Source organism: Nuphar pumila, chromosome 5 (assembly GCF_984573655.1).
Source record: "Nuphar pumila chromosome 5, dmNupPumi1.hap1.1, whole genome shotgun sequence".
NCBI lineage: Eukaryota > Viridiplantae > Streptophyta > Magnoliopsida > Nymphaeales > Nymphaeaceae > Nuphar > Nuphar pumila.
Window position 1 is genome coordinate 17,377,593 of NC_143253.1, and position 23,265 is coordinate 17,400,857.

The 23,265-nt window shown below is 38.8% G+C and overlaps 1 protein-coding gene across 1 annotated transcript in view; it reads right to left on the reverse strand.

The window, feature by feature from the left end:
* LOC149836965 (E3 ubiquitin-protein ligase SINAT5-like) overlaps positions 1 to 17,021 on the reverse strand; it is a 37,629-nt gene extending 20,608 nt beyond the window's left edge. The window contains exon 1 of the mRNA XM_090005698.1: positions 16,505 to 17,021. Coding sequence (XP_089861824.1) covers positions 16,505 to 16,672 — 168 coding nt within the window. The 5' untranslated portion in view covers positions 16,673 to 17,021. The remainder of the gene's footprint in view (positions 1 to 16,504) is intronic.
* Between the last annotated feature and the right edge of the window lie 6,244 nt (positions 17,022 to 23,265).

Below are 23,265 nucleotides of genomic sequence, written 5' to 3' on the forward strand. Positions count from 1 at the left end.
TTTTTAATGATCCTCACATGTTTAAGGTTGTAAATAGTGAGTTTGACAAGTTTTCTACCGGAAGATTTGATTCTTTAGCAGCACTTGTGGCAAGGGACGAGGAAGATCCCCTTAATTGGTAGGCAACATATGGATCAGAGACACCAAATCTGCAACGTCTTGCAATGAAGTTGTTATCCCAACCTGCTACATCATCTTGTTGTGAAAGAAATTGGAGTACATATGCTCAAATTCACAACATTAAAAGAAACAAACTCACTAGTAAAAGAGCAGAGGATTTGGTATATGTTCACTCAAATCTACGATTAATTTCTCGCCGCACCAAAGAAGAGTATAGGTACTTTTTTTTCTTTGTATTCAAAGTTTGTATTTAAATATTTCATATTTGTATTCAAAGTTTTAAGTTAGATACTAATATAGTGATTTTTTGATGCAGTTGTGGATCATCCAAGAATTGGGATGTAAATCTAGAAGATTTTGACTTGGAGGGAGAACATAATTTACATACTCTCAACATGGACTACCTCGATCCTGTTCTTCCTTCTAATTCAGACGATGAGGCAGATTTATGATAAGTTTTGTTGTTTATCACACTCACAAGCTTCTTTATGTGTTATATTTTGGTAAGTTTGTGTTGTTAAGAATTGCTTTTTTTTTGCTTTAAAATTTACAATCTTTATGTGTTAATTTATTGTTATATATATATATATATAATTATAATATTTAAAAAATATATATATTTATAATATATATTTTTTAATATATATATATAGCTGAGTCCCCGTGTCCAATTTTTTTGGAATTGCGCCGCACCCGTGTCGCACCCGCACCCGCACCCGCACCCGCACCCGCACCCATGTGACATAGCTTAGCACCATGTTGTGCTCTGAACTGGAGTATTCAAGCTTGTTTATTAATCTGGATGAATGAGTGCAAGCAATAAAGGAGTCCAGTGCAAAAAGTCAGGTGGCAACGATAATGGTGGAGTTCAGAAGCATCCATCTACTGGTGGTAAGGTACAGGTGCCCAGAATAAAAAGCAGAAGATTCAACAGGGAAACCACCAGAACTATTCTCAGCAGAAGAAGCAGTAGCAGGGAAGGCACCCTTCGACTCGTGTCCACTCTTTACTTGGCTATGCTATCAGTGCAAGTAGCCTAGACATATTGCTCAGTACAGACCGAACAAGTCGGAAGCCCAGGGCAGTCAGCAGCAGAGACCTTTGCAACAGCAAGAGCAGAGGAAGATAAATGGACGGGTGTATGCCACTACAACTACGGAGCAGAACGATCAAAGTGATCTGATCAAAGGTATTATCGTCGTTGCAAATCACCTTGCTCATGTTATGTTTAATTCAGGGACAACCCATTCCTTTATATCTTCTTCTTTTGTTGGATTACTTGATATTGCACCATTTAGCTTAGAGATTGTATTAAATGGTATGTCTTCGATAGGTGTGTCTACTCAATATGCAAAGTATCTCTCTGTAGTTCGAGTAGTTATTGAAAGGCATGAGTTGTCGACTGATCTTATTATACTCGAGATGACATTCTATGATGCCATTTTAGGCATGGATTGGCTATCACAACATAACGTGACACTTCATTGCCAAGGCAAGAAGGTACGCTTAGAGCGACCCGATCTATCAGCATTGATCTTTCAGGCGACTAGGGCGGTTGGCGAGGTGAAGATCGTATCTACGTTGAAGATCTCTAAGTACTACAAGCAGAGGTGTGCAGTGTTCTTGGTGAGTGTGTCCGCTATGGATAGCCAGAAAACACCATTGGTGCAGTTAGATGTGGTTCGCGAGTTTTCTGACTTACCGGGTTTACCGCCTCACCGTGAGATCGAGTTTTCGATCGAATTGATGTCGAGAACGACACCGATGTCACGAGCGTCGTGTCGTATGGCACTTGCTGAGCTCATGGAACTGAAGAAGCAATTGCAGAAGCTTCTTGACAAGGGGTTTATCAAGCTGAGTGTATCACCTTGGGGTGTGTCAGCCTTATTTGTCAAGAAGGACAGATCCATGAGGCTTTGCATCAATTATCGCATGTTAAATCAGATGACTGTAAAGAACAAGTATTTTTTGCCCAGGATTGATGACATGTTTGATCAGTGGCACACAGTGAAGGTATTCTCGAAGATTGATCTTCGTTCAGGATATCACCAATTGCGAATCAACGCAGAGGACATCCCGAAGACAACTTTCCAGTCCAGATACGGGCATTACGAGTTTTTCATAGTCTTTTAGACTCACGAATGCCCCAGCAGCATTTATAGACTTGATGAATCAAGTCTTCCGGTTATGGCTGGATCAACTTGTTATTGTGCTTATTTATGAGATTTTGATTTACTCAGAAAGTAAGGAAGAACACAGAGAGCATCTGAGGATCGTTCTGCAAACACCGAGGAATCATAAGTTTTACGCTAAGTTCTCTAAGTGTGAGTTCTGGGTCGACATGGTAATGTTCCTCGGTCATGTCATATCAGGGAATGGTGTTGAGGTGGATCCAGCTAAGGTGGAAGAAGTGTTGTCTTGGGAGCAACTGAAGACGGTCACAGAGATCAGAAGTTTCTTGAAATTGGCAGGGTATTATCGTGCATTCATCCAAGGCTTCTCTCGTATAGCTGTCTGATGACGAAGCTACCGCAGAAAGGAGTGAAGTTTGTTTAGACACCATGTTGTGAGGAGAGTTTCCAGGAACTGAAGAAGATGTTGATCTCAACTCTAGTTCTGGCGTTACCTTCAGGATCAAGAGAGTTTGTAGTGTTCAACGATGCCTCAGAAACCGGACTAGGTTGTGTCTTGATGCAGCACAAAAAGGTTATCGCTTATGCTTCTCAACAGCTGAAGATGCATAAGAAGAATTACCCGACGCACGACTTGGAGTTAGCAACCGTTATCTTTGCATTGAAAATTTTGTGTCACTACCTATACGGGAGCAATTTGAGGTTCTATCTGAACACAAGAGTCAAGTATATTTTCTTACAGAAGGATCTGAACTTGAGACAGCACGGGTGGCTAGAGTTCCTCAAAGACTATGAGTTTACCATCGCTTACCACCAAGGTAAAGCGAATGTAGTGGTTGATGCATTGAATAGGAAGACTTCGGTTTCGACAGCCACCTTGATTGGGCAAAGTTGGAACTTAGTTGAGGAGCTTGTTAAGTGGCAGTTGTTTGTAGATGAAGCCAGATGCATCCATTATGCAGAAATGAGAGCACAACCCAAGATCATAAATCGCATTGAGGTATTATAATCAGTTGATCCTAGAGTTACCGGGAACGCCTAGGCAAGTGGAGAAGCTCGCTTCCCCAAAGCGCATTTTGGAAGCACGAAATGTCTCGCTTCCGAAACGCATTGGGAAGCACCAAATTTTTTTGGGAAGCGCACTTTCATCCACGCTTCCCTCTCGCTTCCCTCGTTTTTTCATTTTTTATATATTTTTTTATTTTGTTTTTATTTATTTTTTCTCTCTTTTTTTGCTTCCCCCTCACTTCCTAGGTCGCTTTCGAGACGATTCCTGATTTGCTTCTAAGTCGTCCCCCGCTTCCTAAAATTTTGAAAGTGCCTCGCTTCCCACTTCCGCTTCCTGTATTGCTTCCTGCAACCGGTTCCTCGACTAGCAACCATGGTTGATCCGGACTTCGAAAAGTTGTGCGAGAGTGCATAGAAGCCGAATGCGTAGTTTCATCGTGAGGATATGACCATTATGTTCAGAGACAGATGGTGGGTTCTGAAGGCTCTTCATGAAAAGTTGATGAGTGAGGCCCATATGTCAAAGTATTTTGTTCATCCTGGCAGCACCAAGATGTTTAAAGACCTATAGCGAACTTATTGGTGGAACGAGATAAAACGGGACGTTGCATAGTTTGTATCTCGATATCTTACTTGTCAGCAAGTTAAGATTGAGCACCAAAGGCCTATTGGATTGTTATAGCCTCTAGACATCCCCGAGTGGAAGTAGAACGATATATCGATGGACTTCATAGTGGGTTATCGAAGACTCATCGTCAACATGATGTTATCTGGGTGATAGTGGACCAGCTGACAAAGAGCGCACATTTTCTATCAATCAAGGTGAGCCCGAGCTTGGCAGACTTGTACATTGATGAGATCATTAGACTACACGAGGTACCACTTTCGATCGTGTCGAATCGAGATCCTCGCTTTATATCTTGTTTCTTGCGCCAGTTGCAGAAAGTCTTGGGTACCAAACTGAAGTTTAGTACAGCTTTTCATCCGCAGATCGATGGACAGACAAAGCGTATGATCCAGACTCTTGAGAACATGGTGAGAGCATGCGTACTGGATTGGGCGAGACTGGGATAAGCATGTGAAGTTTGTAGAGTTTTCATACAACAATAGCTATCACGCTAGTATTGGTATAGCCCCGTATGAAGCTTTGTATGGTAGACCTTCAGATCCCTGATGTGTTGGGATAAGGTTGGCGTTAGAGTGGTGGAGTCTCCAGAGGCAATCCAGCACTATTCAGATCAGGTGTGAATGATTCACCATCAGTTGATTACTGCACAGAGCCGACAGAAAAGCTACGTCAACCAATGGCGTAGGGAGCTAAGTTTTGCAGTAGGCGAGCACGTGTTTGTTCAGATATCGCTGACGAAGAGTGTTTTCAGGTTCAGGAAAAAAGGAAAGCTTAGTCCTCGATACATGGGACCTTTTGAGGTCCTTGAGCGGATTGGTGAGTTAGTGTATCGAGTGGCCCTTCCGCCTCAGTTTTTCCATATCCACAATGTTTTCCACATTTCGATGTTGAAAAAAGTATGTACCAGACCCCTCACATGTTATCCAACATGAGGCAGTCGAAGTACGGCTGGACTTGACGACGGAGGAGAGACCGATGAAGATTGTGGATCACCAGGAGAGAATACTTCGAAGTAGGACGATTCTGTTCGTGAAAGTGCGTTAGCAACATCACGGACGGGATGAGTGCACCTGAGAGTCTGGGACCGATATGTGCAAACATTACTCACACTTATTTGGTACGTTATAATTTTGTAGACGAAAATTTTTTAAGGGGATAGAGATGTAATATCTCATAAAAAAAATTCAATTATAAATTTAATAAATATATTTTGTATATTTCGTACTGATTAAAGGGGATAATTTTTGTCAAAAGAATTTAAAAATTATCTCTACTCACATAACATCACACATCAAAAATCGTGTTCATACACACCACAACAAAATGGCCTAGCTGAGAGAAAACATCGGTACATTATTAAAACTTCAAGGACTTTACTTATTGGTAGCTATGTGCCTAAGGTTTTTTGGGTAGAAGTTGTTATGACTGCTATTTATCTTATAAACAAAATGCCATCCTCTTCTTTACGCAATATCTCACCGACAGAAAAGCTTTTTAAACTCTCCCCTGAGTATTCAAGATTACAAATTTTTGGTTGCAAATGTTTTATTTTTACTAATAAGAATGACAAGTTTTCTCCTAGAGCTATTCCTTATGCCGATAACCAAAAAGGATATAGGTGTTATTATTCTAAAAATAAAAAATTATACATCTCTCAAAATGTTACCTTCTTCGAAAAAGAAAATTTCTTTGATAGGGATCAACCAAGGATTCATATGGAGGACCCAGAATGATTTTCTTTTTTGGTTCATATCGCCGACCCCAATTGTTTTGGGATGAAGGCGTAGTTGTTGTTGTTGTTGTTGTTGTAGGGATCAACCGAAGGAAGTAACCGAGTATTCTTTTTTGTTTAACCTTGTTTCAAAGCAAGATATTAACAATTGTTATTGTAAGCATGATTAGCAACTTTGAACTTCTTGAAAAATTGCCCCACAATGATTAAACTTGTATGCAATATTCTAGGCGGGGAAATCAAAACCTTTCATGTGCACTTTGAAAAGTTCTATAACTTTAGTAAAGATGAATCACAAATTAGGAAATCATCTAGAATATCAAAACCTCCATCAAAATTTGTATCCTATGATTCATTTTCTTCAAAATATCAAGCATGCATAGCCCTGATTCACTCATATGTAGAACCCTTGTCGTACGCTCGTGCTAAAGAACACCCTGAATGGGTTGAAGGTATGAGGGTAGAACTTGAAGCCTTAGAGAAGGCTCAAACTTGGCATATTCAAAATCTTTCACTAGAAAAAAAACATATAGGTTGTAGATGGGTATATAAAATAAAAACCAAGAGTGATGGAACCCTTGAATGATATAAAGCTAGGTTAGTTGCAAACGGATATTTCCAAGAACATGACATTGATTATGAAGAAACCTTTGCACCAATTGCCCACATGACCACGGTTAGAACTCTTATTGCAGTAGATTCGATTAAAACTGGTTTATATACCAAATGGATGTTAAAAACACATTTTTAAATTGAAATCTTATAGAAGAAGTGTACATAGAGGCACCCCCTAGTATGAGTCTTTCTCAAGAAAAGACTTTTCGCCTTAATAAGGCATTATATAGGTTGAAACAGACACCCCAAGCCTGGTATGATAGATTCAGCAAAGTTATGTTTAATATTGATTTTAGATCTTGCTTGACTAACACTGCTTTATTTATTAAGGATTCTAATGCAGGTAGTGTCATTCTGCTACTCTATGTAGATGACATGATAATCACTGGAGGAGACAAACAGAGAGTTCAATATATAAAAAATATTCTTAAAACTAGTTTTGCAATGACTGATTTGGGTTTTTTACGCTACTTTCTAATAATAGAAGTTGCTTATTCCCCTAGAGGGTATTTATTATCTCAATCTAAGTTTGTTTCTGATATTATTCTCGGGTCTGGAATATCAGATAATAAGAAAGTTGACACTCCTAAAGTAACAAATGTTAAGATGATAATTGATGATGGGGAGCCTCTAGATGATCCAACTCCTTATAGACAGCTTATTAGAGTTCTTTCTTATCTACCTATTACTAAACCTGATATAGAACATGTACACACAGCAAGTCAGTTTCAGCACGCTCCCACAATTGTTCACATGGGAGTTGTTTTGTGTATTATTAGATATCTTAAAAATTCTCTCTAGAGGCCTGTTAACATGTTTCACGAAAGAAAGAAACACATTGAAATGGATTGTCATTATGTTCGAGAGGAATATCTTCAAAGAATGATTGATCTGCCTTGTGTCAGTTGACGGACTTCTTTACCAAACCTCTCTCTACTCCTAGGTTTCACTTCCTTTTTGGCAAACTTTCGGTTATCCTACTGTAAGTTTGAGGGGGAGTGTTAAAATCTACATACATTTATACTTATATATATATGGTAGTATATATACGTACATGTATACATGTATATATATACTTGTATATATAATATATATTACATGTATATTTATTAAGCATACAAATAATATATGTAATATAGGGAGAAGTCAAACTAAGTTTGACTGCTCCCAATGTCTTGAATTTCTAGCCATTAGGAGCCTTGCTCCCTCTCTACTCTCTCTCACTTCTCTCCCTTGTTTATAAATAGGGGTGTTCTCCCCTTTATTTTGTAAGCATTTTGGCACACTCTCTTTGTTAATAAATTATATTTTTTATCCCCTTTGTGGAGTTTGTGAAAGTGATCTTGTGGAACACTTTGTGGTTCTCTTTGTGGATGTTAAGTGTGTTCCTTGAGAGAACACTTTTGTTGAAGATTGGAGAACCTTTGGTTCGTGATTAAAGTCTTCTTATTTTATTACAAGAGAGAGTTCTTTGAGAGAAGGTAGATCTAGAGGCTCAATTAGGAGTGTTTTTCCTCCTAAGATTGCTCTTAGGGCGCAATCCAACATTCGTATTGCTATGACTCCTCAGTATTTAGTCGAGCAGGCGAATGTCGCAGTTAGGTGATGGTTTTATGATGCGCAATCCAACATTCGTATTGCTATGACTCCTCAGCATTTAGTCGAGCAGGCGAATGTCGCAGTTAGGTGATGGTTTTATGATGCTTGCATTTCTTTCAATGCAGCAAATTCATTTCATTTTCAGGTCATGGCATATTGTGATAAGATGAGGCAGTCATGAAGAAAGACTGGGTGTAGCATCATGGTAGATGGGTGGACAGACAGAAAGTCGAGGACTTTGATAAATTTCTTTATCTATTGTCCCAAACAGCATTATCAAAAACATGCCTCAAGGCGCAAAAGACGCGTCTTGCCTCAAGGTGCGGCCTAAGGTGCAACTACCCGGAGGTGTACGCCTCAAGGCCAGGCACGCCTCAGGCATTAGGCGTGCGCCTCGAGTCAAATGGGGTCAAAGCCCCCATTTGACCCTTATTTGGGGATAAAGAGGTCCCGATTAAGGTCGGGGCCTCTCTTTCCCCCCTAATCTCTCCCATAATCTCTCTCTCTCCCTGCTCTCCCTGTTGTATCGTCTCTCGCTCTCCTTGCTCTGTCTCTCACTCTCCCTGCTTTGTCTCTCTCGTCCCTCTCTGCCGAAAGGAAGAAGAACACGAATTGTTGTTCTCTCTCTCATCCCTCGTCTCTCGCCGACAGGTAGTCTCTCTCTCTCAATCTGTCTGTCTTTCTCTCGCTCCCTCTTCTTTCTCTCTATCTGTTTATCTCTCACTCTGTGGTCTCTCGTCTCTCACTCTCTCTGCATGTCCCTTTTTTATGCTTTGTCTGTCTCTCGTTTTAAATGTTGCATGTTGTTGTTTAACTACATGGTATGAATCCTGTGGGATTATTGGGAGTATACTTTTTTTTTTCTGTAGCATGTGTAACTGCATGTATAGATTTTGTTTCACTGTATACTTATTCTTTTTTTTTTTAATATGATACTTAGCATTTGAATTTTTGTTCTTTTTATTTTCTACATTGACTGCATGGACTTTACTATCTTACCAGTTGATTGTCCCTTTTTTTAGCATGTCTTTTGCTGTTACATTGTCATTTTCTTCACTTTGTATTTGCAATTAGATTTGGTGTTTACATTCAGGGAATACATGTATTTGTATTTATTCATATCATAGGACTATGGGCATTTATATATTTTTTGTGTCCTTCATTTGCACTTGGGAATGTTGTAAACAGTGTTGTGAAGAGCGTTGAGGCGTAGCGAGGTGCTCCACCAAAAACCAAGGCGAGGCGTAAGCCTCAAATATTTTTTTTGAAAATTTTAAAAAAAAATATCTAAAAATATAAAGAAATAAAGAAATGCTTTATTGATGAAATAACAACTAATAAGAAATAGAAAATCTCAAATAAGTACTAAAAAATATGAGATTAACATATAAAAGTAACTAAAAACTGATTACATAACTGAAAAATATATGAGATTAACCAAAAAAAGTTAAAATATACTAAGAAACTGATTACATAACTGAAATAACTGGAAAATATATGAGATTAACCTACAAAAGTTAAAATATATGAGATTATTCTAAAAAATATGAGATTAACATATAAAAGTAACTAAAAAAATGATTACATAACTGGAAAATATATGAGATTAACCAACAAAAGTTAAAATATACTAAGAAACCGATTACATAACTGGAAAATATATGAGATTAACCAACAAAAGTTAAAATATATGAGATTATTCTAAAAAATATGAGATTAACATATAAAAGTAACTAAAAAACTGATTACATAACTGGAAAATATATGAGATTAACCAACAAAAGTTAAAATATACTAAGAAACTGATTACATAACTGAAATAACTGGAAAATATATGAGATTAACCTACAAAAGATAAAATATATGAGATTATTCTAAAGAATATGAGATTAACATATAAAAGTAACTAAAAAATGATTACATAACTGGAAAGTATATGAGATTAACCAACAAAAGTTAAAATATATGAGATTATTCTAAAAAATATGAGATTAACATATAAAAGTAACTAAAAAACAGATTATATAACTGAAAAATATATGAGATTAACCAAAAAAAGTTAAAATATACTAAGAAACTGATTACATAACTGAAATAACTGGAAAATATATGAAATTAACCAACAAAAGTTAAAATATATGAGATTATTCTAAAAAATATGAGATTAACATATAAAAGTAACTAAAAACTGATTACATAACTGGAAAATATATGAGATTAACCAACAAAAGTTAAAATATACTAAGAAACTGATTACATAACTGAAATAACTGAAAAATATATGAGATTAACCTACAAAAGTTAAAATATATGAGATTATTCTAAAAAATATGAGATTAACATATAAAAGTAACTAAAAACTGATTACATAACTGGAAAATATATGAGATTAACCAATAAAAGTTAAAATATACTAAGAAACTGATTACATAACTGAAATAACTGGAAAATATATGAGATTAACCTACAAAAGTTAAAATATATGAGATTATTCTAAAAAATCTGAGATTAACATATAAAAGTAACTAAAAAACTTATTACATAACTGGAAAATATATGAGATTAACCAACAAAAGTTAAAATATATTAAGAAAATAATTACATAACTGAAATAACTGAAAAATATATGAGATTAACCAACAAAAGTTAAAATATAGTAATACACTAAGAAACTGATTACATAACTGAAATAACTGGAAAATATATGAGATTAACCTACAAAAATCTTGTTGATCATGTCTCAGAAAACTTGTAAAAAAAAAAATTTGCGCCTCAAGGCGCATTTTTTATAACACTGGTTGTAACACTCTCATGTTGGAGAGTTTTGGACAAATACATTAACATTTGGTTGTTAATGCTAATATGTGGTTTTTGATGATGACATGATGTTGAGAAATATGATTGTTAGAGATTTCGCTACTTAATTTTTTATTGAATACTCATATTTTATTTCTTAAATACTTACATAGATCAAGTTGTTTCATTAATGTGACTTTTATATGTTAATCTCATATTTTCGGTATTTATTTGAGATTTTTTATTTCTTATTGGTTGTTGCTTCATCAATAAAGCATTTCTTTAATTTATTGGTATTTTTATATATTTTTTTAAAGTTTTTTTTAAGTTTTCAAAAAAAAAAGAATGAGGCTTACGCTTTATGCCTCAATTTTTGGTGGAGCGCTATGCTACGCCTCAACGTTTTTATAACATTGGTCCCAAAGAAACTATGTTTTTAAAATCAATTGATTTGTCTTATACGCGTCGAATAGATGCATTGCTAAGGGTTTTTTAACAGGTTATGGAAGAGGTTCAGCCTCAAAACATTGTACAGTTCATTACTAATAGTGCAGTGAATTATAGGGCAGCAGGTAAAGAACTGGCAGAAAATTATGGGTCATTATTTGGACCCCATGTGCTGCCCATTTCATAGACTTCATGCTTGAGGACATTGGCAGCATGAATGAAATACGACATACAATTGAATGCTGCCAAGAAATTACAAAAATTATTTATAATCATGCATGGGTTTTGAACTTAATTAGGAAGTATACTAATGGTATTGAGTTGATTTATAGTGCAGTTACTAGATTTGGTACGAATTTTTTACAGTGCATAGAGTTGTAAAGAATAGAAGTGTGTTGTAAAGAATAGAAGTGCACTTAAAAAGATGTTTTCTTTAGATAAGTAGAATGCATATCCCCATCCCCAAAAAAGAAAACCAAGAGAAATTGTAGATATTGTATTTAAAGGTGAATTTTGGGATTCATGTATTAAGTTGTTAAGAATAAGCATAGCCTTGGTAAAGGTGCTTTGATAGATTGACAGTGAAGAAAAACCAACTATGGGTTATCTCTATGAGGCTATAGATAAGGCAAAAGAGGTGGTTAGAGATAATTTAAATGGAAAAAAAATGTATTTGCCTATATAAAACATCATTGACCATAGGTAGACTGGGCAACTTCATCAACCTCTTAATGTTGTAGAGTATTATTTAAATCCTACATTTAGATACTCCCTTACATTTAAGATGGAAAGGAAAGTCAACAAGAGTCGTTTAGATTGTATTGAAAGGTTGAACCTTGATTATAGCATTGAAGATCGGATTCATAAGGAAATGGAAATTTACGACAATGCCTTGTATGATATAGTGAGACCTACAGCAATGTGAAACCGTACCACAATGCTCCCAAGTAATTTATTTGTCTATTTCAATTTTAATTTCATATTGTTATTTAGTTATGATGTTTTGTATGACTTGTATCAGTTATTGTCTTATTGATTTCTCATTTTCTTGTTTTTTCAGACATGTGGTGGACTAGGTTTGCAAGTGATATTCTCAACCTAAGAGCTTTTGCTATTCGCAACCTAAGTCAAACATGCAGTGCAAGTGGATGTGAAAGAAACTGGAGCGTCTTTGAGCAGATTCATACAAAGCGAAGAAACAAATTAAAGCACAAAAGGGTCAATGACCTCGTGTACGTTCCCTATAACCTACGACTAAGGCCAATGTAATTTTAAATTTATAAAGTTTATTTGTCATATTCATGTATTATTTAATGTTTTTTTATGCATATAAAATTCAATTAATTTTAAATTTTCATGTTATCTTTTTAGGCAAATACAAAAGTTGTCATCAAGGAGGCACAAAGAATAGTTTGATCCCATCAGTTTAGAGAACTTCGATGTATTGGATGAATGGGTTCAAGAAGAAGCAGACCTCATGAATGAAGAGTGTCTTTAGAAAGACATAAAGAGTTCATATAATAAAGATCTCTCCTATGGCCTTGCCCAACCAGCTTCCCTGACTATAGATCTTGCACCGAACAAGCCTTAGATGAGAAGAAGACCTTACACCCATAATCAAAAATTTTAAAAATTGAGAAAACGTTAAAGTTAAGTTTTGGAATGACTAACTCTTGGAACGAAAAATTCTTTGGAATCTTTTAAAATGATTTTTAAATTTCATATACTTTTAACATCAAGGTTCCATCGATGGTGGACACACGTGAAAAATAAAAATTGGTACAATCGAAAAGTAGGGATTCACTAGGTATCCTATGAAATGAAACTCCCGAATCCAAAATCAAAGAAGTTTTACCCGGAGAAGATGTAGACACAGCAACACCGAAAGTAGATGGGTAGCTTTTAGATATTGTTGAATAGCCTCCTCAAGTTGAGCAATAGACGAGTCTTTGATGTCACTTTCTCTTTTGCTTGTCTCTTCTTGTTTGGGAGTTTCTTCACTTACTGTGGTTACCTTCTTTTTGAGTTTAGGGCATTCTCATCTTATTTACCCCGATTCATTACAAAAGTGACAAATAATTCTCCTTACTCCATTAAATTTTTTCTCAAAATCTCCTCTTTTCTCAAAGTGAAGAGGTTTATACGTCCTCACATGGTTCTCGAGCCTTTTAACAGCAAGAACCTCTTCATTTGACTTGTATATGCCAAGTCTTGTCTCCTCTTGACATACTTCGGCAAGAGCTTCACTTATAAGAGGAGGTGTAGTTTTATGAAGAAGAGATGATCGTACTTGCTCAAATTTCAATCTAAGGCCATACAAGAAACAGAAAATGTTTTCTCTTTCAAGTTGTTTTGCTCTCATTTCTATTATTGGTTCTTCTCATTTGGGTTCAAGCATGGCTAGTTCATCCCATATAGGAGATAAGAGACCATAGTAGTTTCTAACACTTTTATCTCCTTGTTTGGTAGTACGCACCTTTTCTTGGAGAAAGTATAGACAGGTCATATCTCTTTGAATGAATGTACCCTTGAGAAAGACCCATGTGTCACATGCTTTCTTGAATTTGATAATGTTGGTGGTGATTTTGATTTTCATGATATTTATAAACCATGAAAGGATTTGAGCATTTGTCACTTCCCAATCATCTAACTTAACTTGATAATCTTTCAAAGCTTGCCCTTTTTTTTCAACAGAGAGTGCTTTCCCCTTGATCTTCTTCTTTCCTTATTAGCTTCAATTGAGGTTCGGAAGTGGACCCACTAACAAAACCCCATAACTTCTTCCCTTTGATGTGGTTTTCTATGCCAGTTGACTACGTCAAATAGTTGTTCTCATTAAGCTTGAAGGAGATGATGAAAAACTCTCTTTCACTCATGTTCACGATCAAGGAGATAAGTCTTCTAGGAGGAAGAGGATGATCAGCAGATTCACCACCAAGAGAGAAGCTTAATAAAAAAATTCAAATTACAAGAACCTAAGGCTCTGATACCATGAAATGAAGTAAGCAAAACTACAATAGATGACCACTAAGGGCTACAAGAAATCACAAACACAAAGTGGTCACTAATGGACCAAATACACTACCACAAAGGAGATACACAATAACACTTCACAAGAGAGCCAAAAGTAAAAAATATGATTGTATTAATTCACAAAATGCTTAGTCAAGCATACTTTACAATAGATACAATGGCCCTATTTATAGAGCCAAGCAACAACAAAAGAAGGCAGTCTAACTAGCTGTTGGACTGCCTCCAACGGTCATAAATATGACTGTTGGGAACAGTCCAACAGCTAGTTGGACTGCCCGAACAGTCATATTGACTGAAAAACAGAAAATAAAAAATAGAAAATAGAAAAACAGCAAAATAAAAAAGCAAAAAGAAACAAAACAGCCTCTACTAGGCTGTCCCTATTACAGTAGAGGAAATAACAAAAATACCCTTGATATATATATAATCAAATTTTAACAGTTTTTTTTATTAAATAACATCCATTATGTGCTACAAATACAAGTATGGCAAGTTCAAGGGCCTAGCATAATAAAGGAAGCATCATCCTAGATGGTTGGCACTATAACTATAACCAAGCCGAAAAAGTTTTAGGTGAGTAGAAACTCAAAATTGTGCTTATATACAATGATATAAACTGAAGTGTATGGAACTTAGCATTGGCTATCAATTTTCTTTTCCCCATATGGATCCTAAGCATCTATTGGAGACTAAATCTTGAAGCCTGATCATTTAAAAATGAATTATCACAGCATAAATAAGGAAAAGAACAACATGCTTGTTTAGTACAACAGCAGCAAATAAAAGATGAACATTAATGGTACAACCAAGTGATAATTACATAAAGCGTAAAAGCCACATATCAATAGCACATCGATAATAATGGAAGTTTCTGTTAGCAATTTCATGACAAATTTTACAGTTCTTTTCACTATAGTTGTGGAGGTTGCTGCATTTTCAACAAACAATAGTTAAGCTGCCTTTACTTGACTAAGAAAGTAATCAGAATCTGCCAATCTGGTAGCTTATTATAATCCATATCCCTTCCAAATGACATCTAAAGAACAGTAAACATAAAAAGAGTTCAAAAAACTTTGCACCAGTCGTGGAAAACTATAACCTTTGTGATAAACAGGAACAAAGAAATGTGAAATATCAAAAGATCCAGCAGAAAGAATGTTACGGTAATAGAACGTATCTAATGATATTATCTGCCACCAAATTTACTATGAAAATTCTCCATAGTTAAAACTTGATCCTAGGTACATAAAATTGTAAGACAACTACTAATCCAAACAAATGTTCAAAATGCAATGTTTTCAATAAATGGTGTAAAATCATAGTTTAACTAAACCTACAGCTAGTAATTTACATCTCCATGTCCAGGAAAGATTTCAACAATTTGAACTGCATATAACTGTTCATCGAAAGAAGAAAGAAAAAGGAAACATGATTATGACATTGCAAAGACAACATGTACAGCTACCCAGAAAGAAGGAAATAAAGCCAAAATAAGTAAATACGGTAAGGCAAGGGAAGATTAGATATAAACTCATAATTCAACACAAATGTGTGATAGCCTAAGATACTTATCAGAAAACATAACATCACTTGAGGTTACGGCACCTTGTGCAAACCAATAGAGAAAACATAAAGATCAAAAGGCGCCACAGATTTTGTAAGGAAAGATGACGAGAATTGGTATGTAAGTAATGCAAAAAACTTCAAAACCAATTAGAGGAGAAAAAAAAATAAAACAGAAAGGTAAAACGAAATCAAACCATACAAAACAAAAAATCGAAAATCAACTAAAATTTTGAGAATTGATTCACATTTAATTAAACGAACTTACAGAAAAAGAGGAGAAAACTTCAATCATCATTACTCATAAAAAATTGGGAAGACAAAAGCCACTTTTTATCTCACAACACTAGAGACAAAAATAAGAAGAATGTAGATAGGAAAATTAGTAATCAAGCTAATTAACTAAAGCTAAAGGGGAAAAAAACTTACATCAGAAATGTTGGGGTGAATAGGCGGAGAAAAGCATGCTCAACCAAATTGTAAAATAATAAAGTAATAACTCGAAAGAATGGTCTATAACCACAAAAGAAAGAGGGATCAAGAAGGGACTACAACAACTGCCCAAGCAAATAAACACTCACAATCTCCGCATTCAAAAAACAACCTGTGATAGAAAATAGAATTTGAGCAACATCTCAACAAATTAACTCACCAAAATCACCAACACCCAAAAATCGCAAAAAAATGGTAGAATCAAAAGGAAAGAATAACGCCACATTCCATCCAATAACCAACAGAAACCAACAAACGGAGAACACCCACAAAAGAAAAATACAAGAAACAGCAACACCCACCAATGAAGGAAATTTTGAGAAGGGGAGAATTTGGCACCTGATGAATAGGTGGATACATGGAATTGGTACAGACAGGACATTCGAGGAGTTCATGGACGCTCGTGGGGGGGGAGATTGTGGAGGAGACGTGAGACTTCGACAAGTACGGCTCTTCCTCATCGATCCCATCGGACGATGAGATGCACTCAATGTTATCGAATTCCATACATATAAAGAATCCCTTGGCGGGATTTTCTCCGCAGCCCAGAAAAACTATCCTCCCCCTCTTCTTCTGCCGCCTTCTTCTATCCTCTTTCCTTCTTTTCTTTTTTCTTTTTTCTTTTTTCTTTTTTTTTTGGGGGGGTGAAAATGGGGATGAGAGAGAGATTGGGTGAAGGGAGGACGAAAAAGGGCGAAGGAATAAGGAGAGATTGGATAGAGTGAGGATGAAAAAAAGGCCAAGGAACAAACAAAGGGAAGGAAGGAAGGAAAATGGGACCTTTTATTTTGGGGTCACGGGGAAGCCACCAAGGTCGCCATCCCAGGCTCCCTTAGGAGCAGAAACAAAGGAACCCATGAAAGAATGATACCATCATTAAGAGGTGCCGGGTGAGGGTGCTTTTGGTAATTTTATATATATAAAGAGAGAGAGAGAGAGAAAGATGAACTATAAACATCAGCATTACCAAAAGGGTCAAGAAACATTAAACATGACAACAGCGCAAAACAGGCTCAGACAAGCAAAGAGCACATAAACAAAACTAAGAACAAAAACCAAACAAGATTAGTCTGGTTAAGGGGGTCAAGGACGACAGAAAGTGTTGAAGATCGAGGATTGTAATGCGCAAAATGGTGTACACATCCGCCAAAATACAATTCACTAATTTATTAAAAACTGCCAAAAATAGCATTGTTGCGAGTCATCCAAACAACTCACCAGAACGAGAGAAGTCATGTTCTCAAAATAATTTGTCAGTGCTTGCAACTGCGAACTGGCTGAGGGCCCCAAAAAAGTCTACAGCGAACGACTCATGGCGCACGCTAATGACAGGCTTATTCAAGGTAACCTTAAAGAGGTTCTGAAAAAATATGGCACTCCCAGAAATGGTGAAACGCAGATTCTTCGACTGCCTCGCACAACACATTTACTCGAAAGATGAAAATCGATAGATTTTAGGAAGTTGTCTGTCTGCACTCGTTCGTGAAGGATTAGTCATGCCAGGAAACGCAATCGAGGAGTAGGTCCCTTGCCCCAGATAAGACGTGCAGGAAACCAGCCACCCTTAAGGGAAGGAAAGAAAGGTAGCAAGCTCTTGTGCATAAAGAGTCATTAGGGGTGAGAGTGCGGCGAAAGAACTGGGCTTGAGAGACATCATCGTCCTCGTTAAAAAAACAACAGACCAAGCTTGGATCCATGAGCGATGCAGCTGCGAAACAGTTGATCGTATCGCGCGGTGGTCAACAAACAACGATTCAACTGATCCGTATTTAGCAAGAAGAAAGCTTGCACATGAGGACCCCGGTTGGTGCGCAAGCTAGCTTTGCTTCACGATGAGAACAATACTTCTCAACCTGCAATCCAGAATCCCCAACCCCGCCCTATTCTAAGAAAGCATTAGAGATTCCCAACCCACCAGGTGGTGCTTGTTGTTGGTACTTCGCCCAGACCAAAGAAAAAACGCCAACAATCGAGAGAGCTTCTTGTTGACCCCCATAGGCATCAGGAACATAGACATAAAGAATTCTGACATAACATTTAAAACGTGTTTGATGAGAGCAAGTTTACCAGCGACAGAAAGGTAGCATGCTTGTCAGGACGATATTTTAGTCTGAACCATTTGAAGAGTTGCATTCCAGACTGTCGATGGGATACGTGAGATCTGTAGCGGCAGACCCAAGTAGGAAAAAGAATTTTCTAAAATAGCACATCCGAAAATCCGTTGACCAATAGCCAGTATAGAAGGAGGGGCATTTATCATAGACAGACAACACTTATCATTGTTTATAGATAAACCTGACATCGATAGGAAAAAAAAAGGACAAGCTTGATTCTTAACATTTGTTGGACGGAGGCACTGTAAAAAATTATCATGTCATCGGCATAAGTAAGGATATGACTAGAAAATTCCTGAATGTCGAGAGAAACAATGAGATCACACTCCACGACCCTCTTAAACAAAACCACAAGGCCTTCAAAAATGATGTTAAAGAGCAAAGGAGACAGGGGGCATCCTTGCTGAAGCCCGAGACCAAGCTTGAACTACTGGCCACAGACCTCGTTGATCTGAATTTGTGACTGAGCATTTGTAATCAGCTCTCGTACCCAACTAAAGAAACGCCGACCAAAACCAAAGTTGACCAGCATGTGGAAAAGGAAAGGCCAATGAACTGAGTCGTAGGCTTTGTGGAAGTCAAGCTTCAGAGTGAAAAAAGGTCGCCCACTGATCTTGAGAGAGTGTAACACTTCTGTGGCCAGAATGAAAGAATGTTGCAGCCGTCTATGAGAGATAAAGGCGAACTGTGCATCCAAAAAAATCTGGAGAGCGACTGAATGCATTCTATTCGCCATGACCTTGGCGATAATTTGGTATATTTCCCCTAAAACAGATATGAGGCAGAACCTTGATATCTCTGATGAAGTTGCTTTCTTAGAAATAAGAAAAACAATGGACAGGTGATAGTGAATCGGTAAATGACAGTTGCGATGGAACTCAGCGAAGACACTAAGAATGCCACTCTTAACACAGATCTAGAAAATACGAAAGAAATCCGCAGGATAACCATCAGAGCCTGGAGCTTTCCAACCCAACGAATCCCACACGACAGAATAAATTTTCTCTTCAGTGAAAGAAACTTGCATAGACAAGAAAAGAGCACAGTCCATGGACTGAACAAAGGCAGGACCCATTGAACTATCGACCGAGTGGCTGCAAGAATACAGGTTAATAAAATAATTGGTAACCACTTGAAGGACTTGTTCGCTCAAGGAGACACCCTTAATTGAAAGAGAGTGAATGGCTTGCCTCCTATGCCTATGAGATGCGAAGGAATGAAAAAACCTGGTGTTCTCGTCACCCGCTTTAAGCCATAACACACGAGACTGCTGTTTCCAGCGAATATCATCCTTCAGTCGCCAAGAATGCAATAACAGAGTGAGCTCAATAGATCTTGCATTGAGGCTTTCAATATCAGAGGCAGACAAAAAAACCACAGCCGATAGAGACTGATGGATAGAAGACAGTTTGCGCTCCCATTCCCCAAGATTCTGGAATTTGCTGATGTTACTGAAAATAAGCCAAGATTTGATGTTGCAAGATAAGCGGAGGAGCTTTACCAGATAACGGGTTGCCGCCCTAGCCGTAGAGCAAGGTCTACTCCAAGAATGGAGGACGATCGACTCGAAACCAGGCTCCTTAAGCCACCATTGCTCAAATCTAAAAGTTCTGTAATTGGAGAAGTCATGCCCCCATCGGATAACAACCTGACAATGATCCGAGATGGATTGTGGTAGGAGACAACACGAGATGTCATTAAGAGAACCCAACAAAACTGGAGAGACGAGCACACGGCCGAGCAGGCGGTAGCACGGGCAAGATCGTCGATTGGACCAAGAGAAAGCTTCACCGATATCAGGGACGGGATACAGCTGGTGCATCTGAATAAAGTTTTGGAAGTCAATCATAGAAGCCAAGTAGGAAACAAAAATGCTTGAGTCATTTGACGACAACAGGCAATTGAAATCGCCCATGATAAGATGTTGCTCCCTGAAGGACTGAATGACCTTATTCAGGTCCGACCAAAACTCTTCCCGACGGCACTGGCGGTTGGGACCGTACACCATGGTGACCATGGCCCGCACAGGCTTGACATGAAGGGGCAGGGCGATAGAGATGGAGCACACGCCTTCGTCCAGTTGGTAGATGCCTAGAGAAGGCTTCCCGAGGATAAGGAGACCTCCCGCATAATGTAACGCAAACTTGAAGAAAAAAATCACACCTCCCCAGATTTTATATACGACCGAGCGCGAGACCTCCGCCATCTTTGTCTCACAAAGTGCGATGAGATCAAGCTTCTCTTGACGGATCCAGCTCGTAAGGAATAGACGCTTTGAGGGGCAATTCAAGCTTCTAATATTTCAGCACAGAATCTTCATAACTGAAAATCAGGAAAACCCTGAGGAGTACGGTTTTGCATTGAGCGCCTAGGAGATACCCCAAACTGGAAGGAGGGAGAATGTGAGGTTCGACGACATCCCCTGTGGGAGAAACCACCACGCCCCGGAGATGAAAATCCCCCGACCAAAGAAGGAGGAGGCATGATGACGGTTGAGATATGTGGATCAACAATTACCACAAATGACAAATCATCTGCGATAGCAGTGAGGGACTCACGGATGGAGATGCTTTGTATCCGTGGCTGAGGGAGCGATAGATCGAGACACCGAGTTGCTTCAGCCACGGACAGACCCATAGTTGATGAGAGAGGACTGCGCGGAGAAGGCAAAGCGACGATCAAAAGAGAGGGCGAGATGGGAAAGCCCCCCTGTTCATCGAACTCGGTCTCCCTGAAGGATGAGGTATCGGCAGAGGATGACTGATTCCAGACAATCGCGATGAATGGTGGAGGATGGACAAGACTCTTGAAAATCAGGCATAGAGGAGATATGTTGCTTCGATCTTTGAGAGACGACACCATGACCGCGAGGCCATCAACGTGCATGCAGAGGAATCGAGGCAGACATGAGTTTCCAAGGATAGGCTGATGATTGACCCACGTAGAAACAGAAGCACCCGAGAGATGAATCGATCGCTGCGGAAAAAGCACAAGAGTTGAACCCAGTGTTGTGAGAGGCGTACGCCTCAATACCTGAAGCGTACGCCTCATAGGCGAAGCGCACACTCAAGGTATTGAGGCGTTTCAGGCTTGAAACACACGCTTCACTCATGTGAAGCGCACGCCTCAAGTCGAAACCCGCTTCACTTCTAAAGTCTACGCATCTGCGTATGGACTCGACAATCCCGGAGGAGATCGATCCGATGTTCAGGATGATGTACTTGGTAAACGAGGGCAATCTGCATGGGATTCAGGAGCTTCTTGATGCAGGGACCGATGTGAACTTTAGAGATATTGATGAGCGGACTGCCCTTCATGTTGCTGCGTGCCAAGGTAGAGTGGATGTTGTTGAATCGCTGCTTAAGCAAGGTGCCAAGGTTGATCTCCAGGACCGCTGGGGAAGCACGGTAAGATCCATTGGTAGTGGTTCATTTTCGGTTTTAACTTTTGTTTGATTTTTCTGCTTCTTAGGAAAAAAAGAAAAAAGCCACTTTAATCACTTTCCTAAGCCTGGCCAGCCCACATTACCACTTTTTTCTTTACTCCTTTTTTCGCCCTTTGTCGGTTGGGAAATCAGATTCCTGCATTTGTCTTTCCCTGTCCCTTTCCTTTCCTTCTCTGTGTTTTCTATCATTCCACCACAGAAGTTTCCACGGCGTCTTCTTCCCCTTTTCCAGGAGATTCCATTCCCTCGCAACGCGGAGAACGCCCTAATCCCTTGCTCCTTCTCGCTACAAAGGTAACGATAAGTTGTTTTTTCGAATCCCAATTCTCTCATTTATTGTTCTAGACCGAAATTCTCTCTGCAGAACGAAGAAATCCCCTCTAGGGTTGTATATTTTAGGGTTTTGTCTTCTTCTTATTCTCTGTTGAGTCTGCTACAAGTCTTTGTTGTCGTTCGGATTCGTCGTAATTGGTGGTTTTGAAATTGGTTGGGGTTTTTCTGCTTTGAATCTTGGGTGTTGAGTGTGTAATCTAGTTCAGTCCAAGGGACCCCCGATTGATCATGAAGCTTACGCTCCAACGCCTCGAGGCTTACGCCTCGCTTCATAACATGCTCAACGCCTCGCTTCGCCTCAGCGCATTTAACAACCTTGGTTGAACCACCATCGTGAAGAGGAGACAAAAACGATGATGTGGCCTTGTAAGGCGGGCTGAGAGAAAACTGAGGCTCTTGGATGACCACGATAGGGCACCGAGGCCTATCAACCTTGGGCAAGTGGTCCACCATAGAAAGTAGCTGCAACGAATAACACTTATCGAGCATCCACTCATCCACCAAACACTGGAGCGACGAGATCTTGGCATAGATGGCTCGGAACACCCGCCAGCCCCCCTTTGAGCCGGCCCGACGCCTCAGGAATGAGACGCAATAGGAGAGGATGTGAAAGGGTGTGTGCGACATGAACCACCACTCATACCAACCACAGACTCCAAAGCGCAAAGGGGCGGACCCCTAGGATGACTGTCAACCCCGGATGAAGTGCCAAGAGAAGAGGTGACAACATTAAAGGAAGGTGACATGGTCCCATGCAGAGTCTGATGATTGCCACATGCAGTTCCATAGGGAGATGAAAGGAGAAACAACGACTTTTGGGAATATGCACGAGATGAGCTACCATCTTGAAAAAAGAGGACAAACAGACGCTAAGGCCTCGAAGGGCGAGCCTAGAGCAGGCTGAGTACCATGGAAAACCTCGATAGGTTTTTTTGACCCACCGACGTTAGGCAAAAAAACCACCAAAGCAAATGGCTGCAGTGGGACTCGATTACCGAAGAGCCAATGCGGCCACCAACAGATTGAATGACAGAATCGAGGCAGAGCTAAGTCGAAAAGACCGCCTGCCATTCCTTGTGCCGCAGAAACCACAGAGCACTTGGACGACATCCCAGAACTGCAATCATCACCGAAAGAAGAATCTGGAGAATCGACGGCATCACTAGAGGAATGGGTAACCGGCATGGAGGCGTAGGAACCCAGACATT